The sequence below is a fragment of the Diabrotica undecimpunctata genome, chromosome 2 (assembly GCF_040954645.1).
Source record: "Diabrotica undecimpunctata isolate CICGRU chromosome 2, icDiaUnde3, whole genome shotgun sequence".
In the NCBI taxonomy this organism is placed as follows: Eukaryota; Metazoa; Arthropoda; class Insecta; order Coleoptera; family Chrysomelidae; genus Diabrotica; species Diabrotica undecimpunctata.
The window spans coordinates 143,194,849-143,208,610 of NC_092804.1; the positions used below are offsets into that span (position 1 = coordinate 143,194,849).

At 31.8% G+C, this 13,762-nt stretch overlaps 1 protein-coding gene across 1 annotated transcript in view; it reads left to right on the forward strand.

Annotated features, from left to right (window-relative positions):
- Sdb (SAXO downstream of blistered) overlaps positions 1-13,762 on the forward strand; it is a 108,268-nt gene that overhangs the window by 15,862 nt on the left and 78,644 nt on the right. The window contains exon 2 of the mRNA XM_072523615.1: positions 3,447-3,592. Within this exon, the coding sequence (XP_072379716.1) occupies positions 3,447-3,592 (146 nt within the window). The remainder of the gene's footprint in view (positions 1-3,446; positions 3,593-13,762) is intronic.

The following is a 13,762-nucleotide window of genomic DNA, read 5'->3' on the forward strand; positions in this document are numbered from 1 at the left end:
AAAATGTTGAGTGTTGTGTTCAACAGAGTTAATGTAGCTTTAGCAAATATACAATCCAATGTAGATATATTCTTTTCGGGATCTATACAATCATTGATAATCCAATCCACGTTAATTTTCTCTTATTCCATTGCTTCTGGTCTTGAGCACCTTAAATCCAATTGTGCTGGATACGCTTGATGTCGTCCGACCATCTTGTTGGAGGACGTCCTCGATAAGGACATCGTGTCTAGGTCTTCATTCTAAAATTTTCTTGGTCAATCTTCCATATCTGACTCTGGCAACATGACCTGCCCAAGAGTTGTAATTCTTTTAACCGCCTCAGTAACACCAGTTTTTTTTCTATTTATTTGATTTAAAACTCTGTCTCTGAGGGATATATTCAACATTGACCTCTACATTGCTTTTCTGGTAAGGATCAGTGTTTCTGCTTCAAACGTTGGAACCGAAAGCCCACACTGATCAAAGACCTTCATTTTCAAGCACTTCATATTTACTATACATCTGAGAGGAGGTAAAATATAAATCCTGACAATTATATTTTTACATAAAAACTAAAAAAAACTATGTAAAACTATAATAATGACGTAAGGCTTATTACTATCTAAAGTACGTCCTATTTAGACAAATTTAACTAGTCAAGTAAATGCGTCTAAATGTATAACATAAATCGATTTATTGTTTGTTATATACTTTAGCAAAACAATTATCGTTGCAAGTCATAGATTCATTGACGTCAGAAATAGAAATTACCAAGTTGATGTGAAAAATTCAACAGATTTCACGTTTAAATTTAATGACGAATTTCAAATTCTTCATATCCAAAATAAAAACCTTACTCTATTTTTATTAGAATCTATGGAAATTAACAAATTAAAAAGCACAGACATAATTATGAATGATTAACTTGAGAAAAACAGTTCTCCCCTCCCCAACCTATTTTATTAAAGTCTATAAAGTGTAAACACAAATCAAAAATAGATCACTTGAGAAAGGCACTCTGCAGAAACAGCTGTAGTGATAAGATTTTATAATAAATTTTGTGGAAGTTTTGAAAATCAAAGTTTTCAGTGTTTTATTGTTCTATAAAATGAATTTCCATCAAGTAACGGTCGAATCCATCACTTATTTAAAATTAGTCATTTTAAACTCGTACTACTTATTCTGCAAATGACACTTTCGGTCAAAAAATTCAAAATAGATCAGCAGACATCTTGTGAAAAATTAGCGTAGGTTTAGGAGCCAGAATGCTCTTCTTCAGCATGTATCTCTTTTTGTGGCAATCTTGTCTTGGATTATGAGGCGTAGAAGGTAATACTTCTCTGGATGTCATGGCCAAAATGTTTTATTGTTTAAAGTAAAGTAAAGTACTCCTGTATTGTTTTGAACATGGAAATGTTAAAATCCTCTTAATTCTTTTCTCCTCATTAAACTAACAAACAATTAGCTAAATATAGAGATGTAGAGAAAAAGGTAGTTTTATTTACAAATATACAACAGACCGCATATCTGCTAATTTGCTACAAAATTATTTGTTTATGTTTTGGTCGATAATCCAACCAGTTTTGTTAAGCTATCGGTATTTTATATTCTTTAGCTCTACTTATTAGTTCTCGAAGTGTATGAATATGATCAATGGTACTGAATCCACTTCTGAAACCAGCTCGCTCTCTCGGCTGTGCAGTATCTAATCATCATCATCATCAATCGCGCTACAACTCTTCGTGAGTCTTTGCCGCGTTTACTATTGCCTTCCATGTTTGTCGGTTCTGTGCCAGTAATTCTCATTGTCTCACTTCCATTTTCTCTAGATCTTCTTTGGCTGCATCTTTCCATCTTTTTCTAGGCCGCCCTACAGACCTTTTTCCCTCTGGCCTTTCCCAGAACACATTGTTAATAAGGCGATTGTCGTTACTGCGTATCACATGCCCTGCCCATCTGAGTCTATTGGCCTTTATATATCTGACTAGATTTTCTTTTCCGAATAGAGACTCTAGCTTGTTATTGTATCTGCTCCTCCATTCGTTTGTCATGCTGTCTCTGCAAGGGCCATATATCATTCGAAGAATTTTACGTTCCAACACCAGCAATTTATTTATTTCTCTTTTTGTGAGCGTCCATGTTTCGCTTCCATACGCGACTGCTAGTCATATACGGGAGAGAAGGTCCACCTGGCGCAGCTCGTTATTTGTTTAAAAGGTTCAGACAGTTCCCCCTGAATTCGTACTGTACATTCAACTTTTTTCAATTAATTTGTTTATTTAATTTACCAATTGATTTGGTATCTCTAGCTCTTTCATTGCTTTGAACATTTCTCTTCTATTCACAAAGTCGTAGGCTGCTTTGTAGTCTATAAATATGTGATGAGTATCAATGCCACGTTCCACTGTTTTTTCTAAAATTTGTTTTAGGGTTGCAATCTGATGAATTGTCGATTTACCACCTCTGAAACCAGCCCGGTATTTTTCTATGATATGTTCGGCATATGGTGCCATACGGTGGCATAGTACTGTGGAAAATATTTTATACGCTGCATTTAGAAGCGTAATTCCTCTGTGGTTAGATCATTCAAAGATATCTCCTTTTTTGTGTATTATGCAAAGTATTAAAATATTACAATCATTGGGGAAGGATTTCTGTGTCCATATTTCTTTTATAAGCTGCTCTAATCCCATTATGATATCGTGACCACCTTCTCTGTATAGTTCAGCTGGGAGATTGTTTTTTTCGGGGTGATTTTTTTCTGGCTAGTTTTTTAACTGTATCTTTAACTTCAAAAATCGTTGTTGTTACTCTTCCCTCTCGTCTGTTCCCCTTTCCCATGTTCCCCTTTGTCTTGGGTTTACTTTGAGTATTATTCCAACCGATTATCTCTTGATATTTTTGATACTCGTGTGTTGGTTCCTACAGTTTTTCTATTCATGATCCACTTATTTTATTCCATCGATTTTATATATCAACCTTATATCTTTATTCTATGCTCTGTCTCTTAATGATTTTCACTTTTCAAAATAGGTAAATGTAACAACGATAACGATGGTGAACAACATCATCAGCATGAACCGTGATCACTACAGTAAATCGACGAAATGTAAATAACTGTACTGGGGGTGACATATTATAAAAGCTGAATAGTCACGGTTAAGTTTGTCTATTATATCTATATTTTTTTACAACTACTAAATATGTATGTGCGCTTGATTTCATCGTCGATGCGTCACGCTTGACTATTCTCTAAGCGATATAACTTTTATTACGAGCAATTACCGATAAACTAAAAAATAATTCTCTTTGCCATTTTAAGCCATAAAAATTAAAGTGAATACCATTATCATTCACTTAAGTAGTTTAATTATTTCCCACATTTAATATGCCCTTGTTGTATTCTGATATTTTTAACTGCATATACTAAAAGAAGTATTAACCATAATTTTTTAATGCTTCAGGAGGAAGTCGAAAATATTACGAATATTAATCGAATCTCAGACAACAAAGTCATCCACATCGAAAAAATCATAAAAGAACCGGCCAAGCCAGCAGTGGTTAAAGTACCGTTAAAGGAGCAATGTATCTGTGAACTCTGCACATGTGGGTAAGTACCAGACGTTCTACCGAGATTTGTTAGTGGTTAATTTATATAGTAAATATGCAACAGATAAATACAGGACGAATACTGTTTGTCGTAAATAAGAAAGTGGTATTTCCAGGTTATTTTAGAACATTAATGTCCTTATTGTTTTATTTCCTTTCTCTTTTATAGCAAAAACAATATTCTATTATAAATTCTAAAAGGTTTAGAGAACAGGTCGGTATCTACATTAATATCGTTAATCGTTCTCTTTACTGCTAGCTCATCCAAATTGTTGTATGTTCTTACACATTTCTTATTTTTAGATGTTTCGGTATTGTGGAATACCCAAAAATTCTCAATATTTTTCTCTAGAAAAACATCTTCAAAGTATTCACTCGTCGTTTCCACACTTTATTAACTGTTTACAGTGTTAATAACTATAGATGTTTATAGGAAAATTGTGGAAGTCTACTTTGTATTGTTTTGTAATAATTGCACCCGTCAGTGTTTTTAAGACCTTTATTACCTTTTTTTTGGCCTCTTTTTGTCTACTCGGGTGCAATTTTCTAATCAATTTAGGCATTTAGGCATTCCTAACTCAGGCATGTTATGTTACCATAACGGCCACATATATGAAGAGTATCTCATTTCAGTTCGAGCTACCACATGCATTCCCGATGAGAGGTCAAACTTCGAAACATTTCTTCTTCTTCTTTTTTTTATGTAGACATGACTCTATATTCCGGAGATTCCGTATTAAGTCCTTCGACTTTGATTTCAAAACACGTGTATAATAATGGTGGAGCTCGAATTGAAAGGAATACCAGTAGTTCAAATTGCCTTTCTGAGTTTTTAATTGACTTTCTCTTTTAGGATTTTGTGTTTTGCTATTTATGTGAAAAAATTTGTTTCTGTCATCCTCAAATAATTCTCTTATGTACTCACTTCATCCCTTAATTTTCTTTTATAAATCTATAACAATTTTTCCTCTTGTGTTCTTAAATAATTCTTTCCTTTTAGTTTGTATCATATCCTTTACTATAAGTATTATGTGTATTAATTGAATCATACTTCCTGTCATAGATTCTTTGGCTTTCTCAATTCTTTTTTTATATTTCATTCTATTACGGATCTCCCCGCCTTTGTTCCAAACAAGTTAGACTTGACTTCTGATCTGTTTACATCAGAGCTGTTTCTGTGCAATTTTGAGAATTTGAGATACCACTTTCACTGTTGCTAATAGAAGAAATATTTCAAAACATTAATTTTAGATATATCACTTGGAAATTTCAGTCCAGAATTAAATATATTCAAATATAAATCACAAATTATTACCTCCATTAAATAACATTTACACTTATACGATAGGTTAAGTTTTATTCTAAACCATAAATTTTGTTATATTGGCAACATTAATTTTGTCGATAAATTGCATCAAAATAACCTGAAAAATGGAACAGGTTCTAATTGTTCCTCTAACACAGATATTGCATGGAAATATCGACTAGGCATGCGCAGTTGCATAATTTGTCTTGCATAGCATGACAATTGCATAATGTAAAGTCGACTTAAGGTCTCATGTTTTCAGGTCGCGCAAGCGCCCCTAACGTGACTTAACGGCCACTTACGTAGCCGGGACATAAATGAAACATTTGTCCGTGCCAGAATACTAATATCTGTCTTATATATATTCTGGAATTTTCCAGATTTCAAATGCATTTTGCTTTAAAAGATCCATATTATAATGATGTAGAAATAAGTCAATATAATTGTTTTAATGGACACACCAATTTATCTACTGGAAATTTCACGTATTATTCACGTTTTTTACATAAATTTGCGAACTAAAATTCCTTTCTATTGATTGCTTACAAAAAATATAAAAATGTTTATTCAATAAACTTATTTTTAGCCAGCATTTGAAATATATTATGGTTGCGTCGTTTAACTTATCGCGGAGACAGAAGGAGACGGTACTTTGTCGTTATCATTTACAAAAAAAAATCGGTGTAATTGTTATTAAAAAACTATTACGTTATTTCATACTATTAGTAATATAAGTAAACGTTTTTCATTAAAAATGTATCTTTGTTAATAAAAACTTACGATTTACATTAGCATTTATGTTAATAGTTATGATAAAACCTTTTTGAGAATAAACCCCAAATAGACATAAAGGAAGATATTTTGAAAATAGCTTCCGATTTTAAAGTATAAATTTTAATAATAAAGGGTTTATCTTACAATTTGTGGTTTCTTACAATTCCCAAGAGATACTAGAATACATATGTTGATTTATCGTGAGGACATTATACTAGAACTTAATGATACTGAGGGGCCGCTTAGAACTATATGTCCACTGGACATGATTGGTGTGTCCTATTATAGTGTCCTCGCGATAAAGAAACACATATGTTCCTGGATATTCTATAACTTCGTCTACCTCTTTTATCCAAAGTTCAGTTCGAACTCTCTTATTTTTAACCATGGACATCCTTCTAGTATATCTGCTATCACTGTTTCTTTTTACATGTTCTAATCATGTTTGCATGTTTATTCTGGTGAGTAGACTTCATCTTTGAACAGAGACCGAGGCATATTATCTGTTGTAACTACATCACTGCTAGTTCTTTTATTAACTTACTGCTCTGTGATATTACTTCGTTATCATCATCATCTTTGGCTCGACAATCCTCCTGGATCCTGGTCTGCTCTAAGATTCGTCACCATTCTGTTCGGTTTCTGGCAACCTTCTGATTTTAAGTATCCCTAAGTCGGTCTTAACTCCATCTTAACTTCATCTAACCACCTAATTCGCGGTCGATCTTTGCTTCTTCCACCTATAGGTGTTCCTGTCGTTAGGTTCTTAGCAATCGTATTGTCTGGCATTCGCATTATCTGTCCAGCCCATCGCTGTTTTAATCTGGTTTATTAAAGAGTTGGTATAATTCGAAATGATATCTTTTGCGCCACTGACCTTAAAGCATAAGCTAATGTACATCGGACACCTAATGTCCGATTTAATGATTTGATGACTTGACGATCGAGCATAAGCTAATGTACATCGGACACCTAATGGGAGGGGATATATATATTTTGGCTCAAGAATCTACGCCAATGGCTCAGCAAAACATCGTTCGAAATCTTCAGAGCCACTATTTTACGTTTAACTAGTGCTAATTTGACCTTCTGAGAAAGAGCGTTCAATGAGGAGAAGAATCTGCTTTTGTTTCTGCGATGGTAATCTACCTCATTCTTCTTTTGTCGTCATGTGACTTAGATCTTCAGGATCCTGTGTAATCACTACTTGATTATCTACAAAGGTTAGTGCATTTAGGTATTCGTTTCTTAGTAGTATCCCCATTCCTTTGTTCTTTTTTTTTTTCAAATATTTTTTTCAACTAAAATTTAAATAGTATTGTATACTTGAATACTGTATTTGTAAAATTTTCAAACAACGGCAAAACAATTAAAATAATATAAGATATGCTGACGATACAGTCGTTACTGCCAACAGTATAAACAGAAGAACAAGGAGCTGATGCAAAGGATCAAAGAGCAAATATAATGGCGAATATAATAAGCGAAGGAAAAATTCAGTTAAAGAGGTCAATAGGAAGAAGACAGAATTCCTTTAAGGATATAAGCCGATGTCTCGGCAAAACATCATTCTGAATTTCACGTCTAAGTATTGCAAGTTGGCTCGCCAATCTTCGAAGGGAGACGGTGCAAAGATAAGTAGGAGATTTTGAAAAAGCCTTTGATCGCGTATAGCATACCAAATTACCGTTTTGCAAAACATCCAACTAGATGACACAGGCAACAAACTTATTGCCAAACTTTATTGGAACAAACAGCCATTATTAGTACAAACAACAGAGAATCGAAGAAAATCAGTATTGAACGAGGCGTAAGACAGGGTTGTATACTCTCTTCCTCCCTCTTTGACGTGTATTCTGAGAAAATACTTAGGGAGAATTTAAAAGATCAAAAATATTTATCATGGGAAGAGAAATAATTAACGATATACTATACTCTGACGATACTGGGATTATAGCTGAAAATATCAACCTACTGGAACTAATTAATAGAGTTGACATAGAAGGCAGAAATTGGGAACGGTCCATAAACATCCACAAAACTAAATATATGGTGAATAGTAAAGAGTATATCGGCCCAACCCAACTGATATTAAACCAAAAAACACTGGAAAGAGTACAACGATTCAAATACCTTGGATCTTGGATGACTAAAATTAAGATCCGTCATTTGTCAAATCAGATGTCGAATTGAACAGACAAAAAGGACATTTCACTCAATTCATATTATCCAATAACTCATTGAATTTGGAATTCCGTAAAAAGTTTGTAAGATGCTATGTATGGTTTGTACTTTGGTATGGATATGAAACTTGGACTTTGAATAACGATACCATGAATAAAATCGAGTTATTTGAAATTTGGTTGTATGGAAGGATACCCAAAATATCATTGAACAGCAGAACCATAAAAGAAGAAGTTCTTTAAAGACTAGGACACCAACGAACTCTATTAAATATCAGTAAACTAGAATATCTTGGACATTATAGTCAGACTACCAAGATATGAGATTTTTCGGCTAATTCTCAACGGTAAAAATGAAAGAAAGGAATGGATAGGGCGGAAGAAACTCTCCTGGTTGAGAAATTTGAGGTTTAAAAGCAAACCAATTGCTACTCATAGTCCAAAACCGCGATAAATATAAGAATATGATCATGGTAGTCGTCGACGACGTTTCCTAGGGATATGACACCCTAAGAAGGAGATATATTGTGGAATTTAAAAACAGTGTTTTATTTTATGTTAATAGTGAGGCTTTTAATATAGAAACTTATTTGCGTCATTTATATTGGCCTTAAATGTTCTATAAATATTTTTGTTAGTCTTGTTGCTAATTGTAAATACATCAATTAATTTTTACACCAATGCTACCATATAAACTATATTAAATGAAAGGTTCCTTTATATCATTATCAGTTTAGTTGATTTTAGAGGAAAAAACTGATCTCTTTAACCATTGCAGCAATATTACCCATTTGTTCGCGGTTTTATATACATCACCGCCTAATTATTGTAATGTAGCTTTAATATTGTATTTTTTGGTTTGGAATTCTAGCGGAACAAGTTATTTAATATTTGCTAATTATGTTGGCTGATACAATATTTATGAGTATGACGGCATTTCCGGCATTTTTTGAAATAACCTTACAGATATTGCAAATGTTTGTTTAGATTATAGGCGTATATACAAAGAAGGTATTATTGACTAGTTACACAACTACACAGGAAAACTATTTTTCAGAAATGGAAGTATTTAAAGTGTAAATTATATAAATGTCCTAATGATATTGATGAGCTTCTTTAACATACAGTGCTGAAACATTGTTAGGTTAAATAAGACAAATAAATGCATAAGGTCCAGAAATATATATTCTTGTATTATGGTATTTTTTCCAAACTAATGTTAATACAACTTTTTCAGCTTCCGTGCGATACATTTTTCTGTACAATTAGTTTCTATGCAGCCATAGAAGTAGAGAAAATTTGGGTCTGAAGCTATTTCCTTATAGTCATTTAGTTTTTATCAATTATATCTCGTTTCTGGAAGTCATCACTTCTTTAAACGCTTCCCTATCTTTTGCAACTTGAAATATCTGTTCAACACGGAGGTTAGTCCAATCTCTGATATTCTTTAGCCAAGATTTCTTCTTCCATCCCAAGCTTTTTCTTCCCTCTATTCTTCCTTGCATGATGACGTGCAGTAGAGAGTATTTATCGTTTCGAAGTATATGGCCCAGATACGATGTCTTTCTTATTTTAATTGTGTTCATAAGCTTTCTGCCATGCCCAACTAGTCTTAATACTTCTTCGTTTGAGACATTTGCAGTCCAAGGAATTTTAAGAATACGCCTATATAGCCACATTTCGAATGCCTCATGTAAAATGGCTTATTCTAAATGCCTCATGTAGTTTTGGCTAAATTGAGGCGTTTTTTCAGGAACATGAACTAGAAGTTAGGTTGAAAATATTGTAGGATTTATTGACAATCTGGTGTTATGACCAGTAACTCCTATTATTACTCCCCTATAAGTATAAAATATGAGAGCACCTCTTGTGATTTATGCGATTTCATTTTTGTTCACTCGCACTTCTTCTAATGCCGACTCCACAAATGTAAGTTGGTTATAACCATTGCAAATTCGTATAGATCTTCTGCTTTTTTAAATCTTTTTATTTAATCCGGTCCAGTCGCGAATGTTTTTAATAGCAATCAAAAGTTCTCTGCCCCTTCCCATTCTGTGCAAAACCATTTCGTTCGTAATATGATCTGTCCATGGTATTTTAAAAATCTAAAAGTCCACATCTCAAAATTTTCCAGCTTTCATTAAGTTCATTTAGCTCATTAAGTTAGCAATAACAGTCCAAGCTTCGGCGTCATAAAGGAGAATAGAGTGGATATAACATAACATTTTACTATCCAATATCGGATTTGCAGATTGAGTTTTTGGTTGCTTAGAAATTTCCTCATTTTCAAAAAGACTGCTCTTGATTGCTCTATTCTTTATCGAATTTTTGATTACGGATATAGATCTTCAGTAATTCAGACTCCTAAATATTACATTTTGTCTACTTGTTCAATATCTTTATTTTTTATCTAGATCGTTGTTATGACTTTACCCGTCTTACCGATAACCATGTTTTTCCAGTCATTATTGCTAAAAATAAGAAAGACTGGAGAAATTTGAAAGAAATTTGCAATACTATGCAACAGTTTGCTTTAACAATAACTATACAGAAAACAAAAAACATGGGTAAAGTCATAACAACGATCTAGATAAAAAATAAAGATATTCAACAAGTAGACAAAATGTAATATTTAGGAGTCTGGATTACTGAAGATCTATATTCGTAATCATAAATTAGATAAAGAATAGAGCAATCAAGAGCAGTCTTTTTGAAAATGAGGAAATTTCTGAGTAACCAAAAACTCAATCTGAAAGTCCGATATCGAATAGTAAAATGTTATGTCATATCCACTCTATTCTCCTTTATGGCGCCTAAGCTTGGACTGTTATTGCTAACTTAATGTGCTAAATGAACTTAATCCAAACTGTCTTATTACTCGTATCCACTTCACATTTTATGAATATCTTGTATGTATTACGTTTCAAAATGTTTGCAATAATTGTAAAACTAATCAATATATAGTCCTTAAAGTGTTTGGGGTTCTTGATTTTTGGTAGTATAACAAAGCTCTATAGTAGCCATAGCCAGATATAGGTATTTCGCCAGGTTTGTTACTTAAAAGAAGAGTATAGTTATTTCGCTTAAATAATCCTCATCTATAAGTTTAATTAGCTCGATGTGAACTTTATCTGGAGCAGGGCTGCCTCCAGATTTCGAGTTTCAAGTTGTTTATAGCATATTGGACTTCAGATTTTAATATTATTGCGGCTTCCTCGCTGTCTATTTAAAAATAACCTAACATAACCTAAAATGGAACTTCAGCAAGTATTCTTTGTCCTTCAATCCATTGCCAGGTTGTCGCAAATTTGTGTTTGTTCCGTCTTTGTGTCCATAAAAAGATCTTCAAAATATATAGAGTCCATATTTGTTTTATTTCATCTGGGTTGTTAATAGGGCATTGTTTTTGTCAATTAATCGGTTACGTGTTTTTGTTCGCGATTTTGCAGATAACTCTTTAACTTTTTTTATGTAAATTTTAACGAATCTGTTTTTTCTGTAATTCCTCCATCTAAATTCATGTTTCCTTCATCCACTTTTTTTAGCCTCTTTTATTTTATTCCTTATTAATTTATGTTTTCTCTGTATTCATCTGAGGTTTTATTTCTATATTTTCTTCTTTGTTTCATGACTTCCAATATTTCCTCAATAATTTAGGTTTGTGGCTTTCTTCTTTCTTTTGTAGAGTTTCTTTCTGTGTCTTTATAACAGAATCTTTGATTTTGCTCCACATAATATTTATATTCTTAGTGTTTTTCATTTCTAATGTTAATCTTTTTATTTCTTGATTTGTTCAAGTTAGAGTCTCAGTACGTATTTGGTTTATCCTGAGCAACTGAGTATTCGCCTTAATATTTTTTGATTTTATTATCTTTTTTACCCTCAGTTTCATTGTTGGTACAAGAAAGTAATGCTGTGATGAGACGTCTGCACATTTTTAATAGACTACAATTATTTATTTTCCATATTTTACGTATAAATGAATACTCATTTTCAAAATTACGTTGTGTTTTCCTTTTTTTCTGTTCGTTAAAGTTACAGTATCAATAATAACTGTAGTATTTTTTTATCAATTAATCTAAATTTATTTACTTGTAAATATTAATTTTAATTAAATATTAATTTTATAAATAAACTTCAATAAAAAATTAATTTAATAAATCCCTGATCGATTACTTATTAAGTCATTTTCAATCATAACTTCGGAGTTACTTGACCAATCTTAATGTTTTTCTCTTAAAATACGCGTCTTTTGTTGAACTTTCTTCATAAGTTTGGAAAAAATGTTAATTAAAAAGTGAAAAAGTTATTGTATTTGTTTATTAGCTTAAAAATTGTACAGTTGTCTAAAAAAACTTATTTAACTGATTTCAATGGTTATTATTCCTAATAATATTTTCAGAGCGATTAAAGCAAAAAACTAGGATTATATACGATTTACCCAACCCAAAACAGATACCGCCTGGTCCATTATGAAAAACCAGGTATTAGGTATATTCATTACAGAAAAACACTATTAAGTTACAAAAGCACTGAATCCAATAAAACGACCTCACCTAAAATAAGATCTTTCCAAACTAAACCTTTGTCTCATAGTTTTTTGCTCGCAATTTTTATTTTGATATTTTATATAATAATGATGTGTTTAATGCAAAAAATGCTATAATTAATATATTTAAAAGTATACTGGCATTGATGTAATTTGCTTATTTTAGATAATTAATAATGACCCTGTTAATCTAAATTCGAGCAAATTGACCCGAGGATATTTAAAATTATATTTTGGAAGATCACAATGCATATCGGTCGTTTTATGAATTTTTTTATTGCCGGCGAGAAACTTGACTCAAGGTTATTTTTTCGTAATGGTTAATTTAATTTGTAGTCTGTTTTTCATTTTTCTTGTTTGATAATATCATTGCTGTGAAGTGTGATATGCTATGACCCTATTTTGGTTGATATTTTGATATACAGGGTGACATAAAATATTTAATGTAGCTGTATTAATGTTTTTTGATCTTAGTTGTTTATTTTTATTACTTTTACCGTAAGAACATAAATGTAATTACATTTTTCGATTTGGTCTTTCAACGGTACCTGGTAGAATTAAAAAATTTAGGTTAATCTCTTATTCTTCGTACACTGAATTTGGACTAATCTAGACCTGTCTGAACTCCGAATGATCTAAAATCTAGAATAAAATCAACAATCAATATGAATTTTATGTAAGAATTAACAATATCTACAATTCATAGTTTTTGACAAATCGAGTATACCACTGAAAAAACTTAATATTTGATTATTGTATTCTTGATTCTAGTTTATTTAGAACAGAATACAGAATAACTTTTCATAAAACCAAAAATAAATTAAATTAAATTAAAACCAAATTACTACTATTTGCTTTTTTTAATCCTAATTCCATAGCTAATTGCACTTATTTTGCAGTAAATAGAACCAAAGATAATGTGTCCTAGAAAAATGTCAGCAATAAGGAAGTATGTCGTAATTGACTGCCAAATTTTATTTAATAATTTTAATTTTTGTTACTGTTAATGAGATAAATAAATGTATTATTTTGGTGCCCGATGTTAAAAACTGAATGGCAAAATATTGATTGACCAGTAATTAATTTAAAAATTTTTATTGAAGTTTCTTGACAGTGGGAGTATTATTTCACACAAATGGTGATGGCACAAAAACTTCTTTATAATTACTAATATTTCCATTTGCAAATACGAATCTATAAACGACTATAACCTTATAAAAAATACCATTTAAACCTTTGTTTTATTGACACTGTTTTCTTTGTTAACAAACTGCATGTCGATATTTTAATTTTGAAGTTACAATTAATATTGGATATGAGCACTTGTGCTTGGTTGTATAGTAATTTCCAGCCACTGAC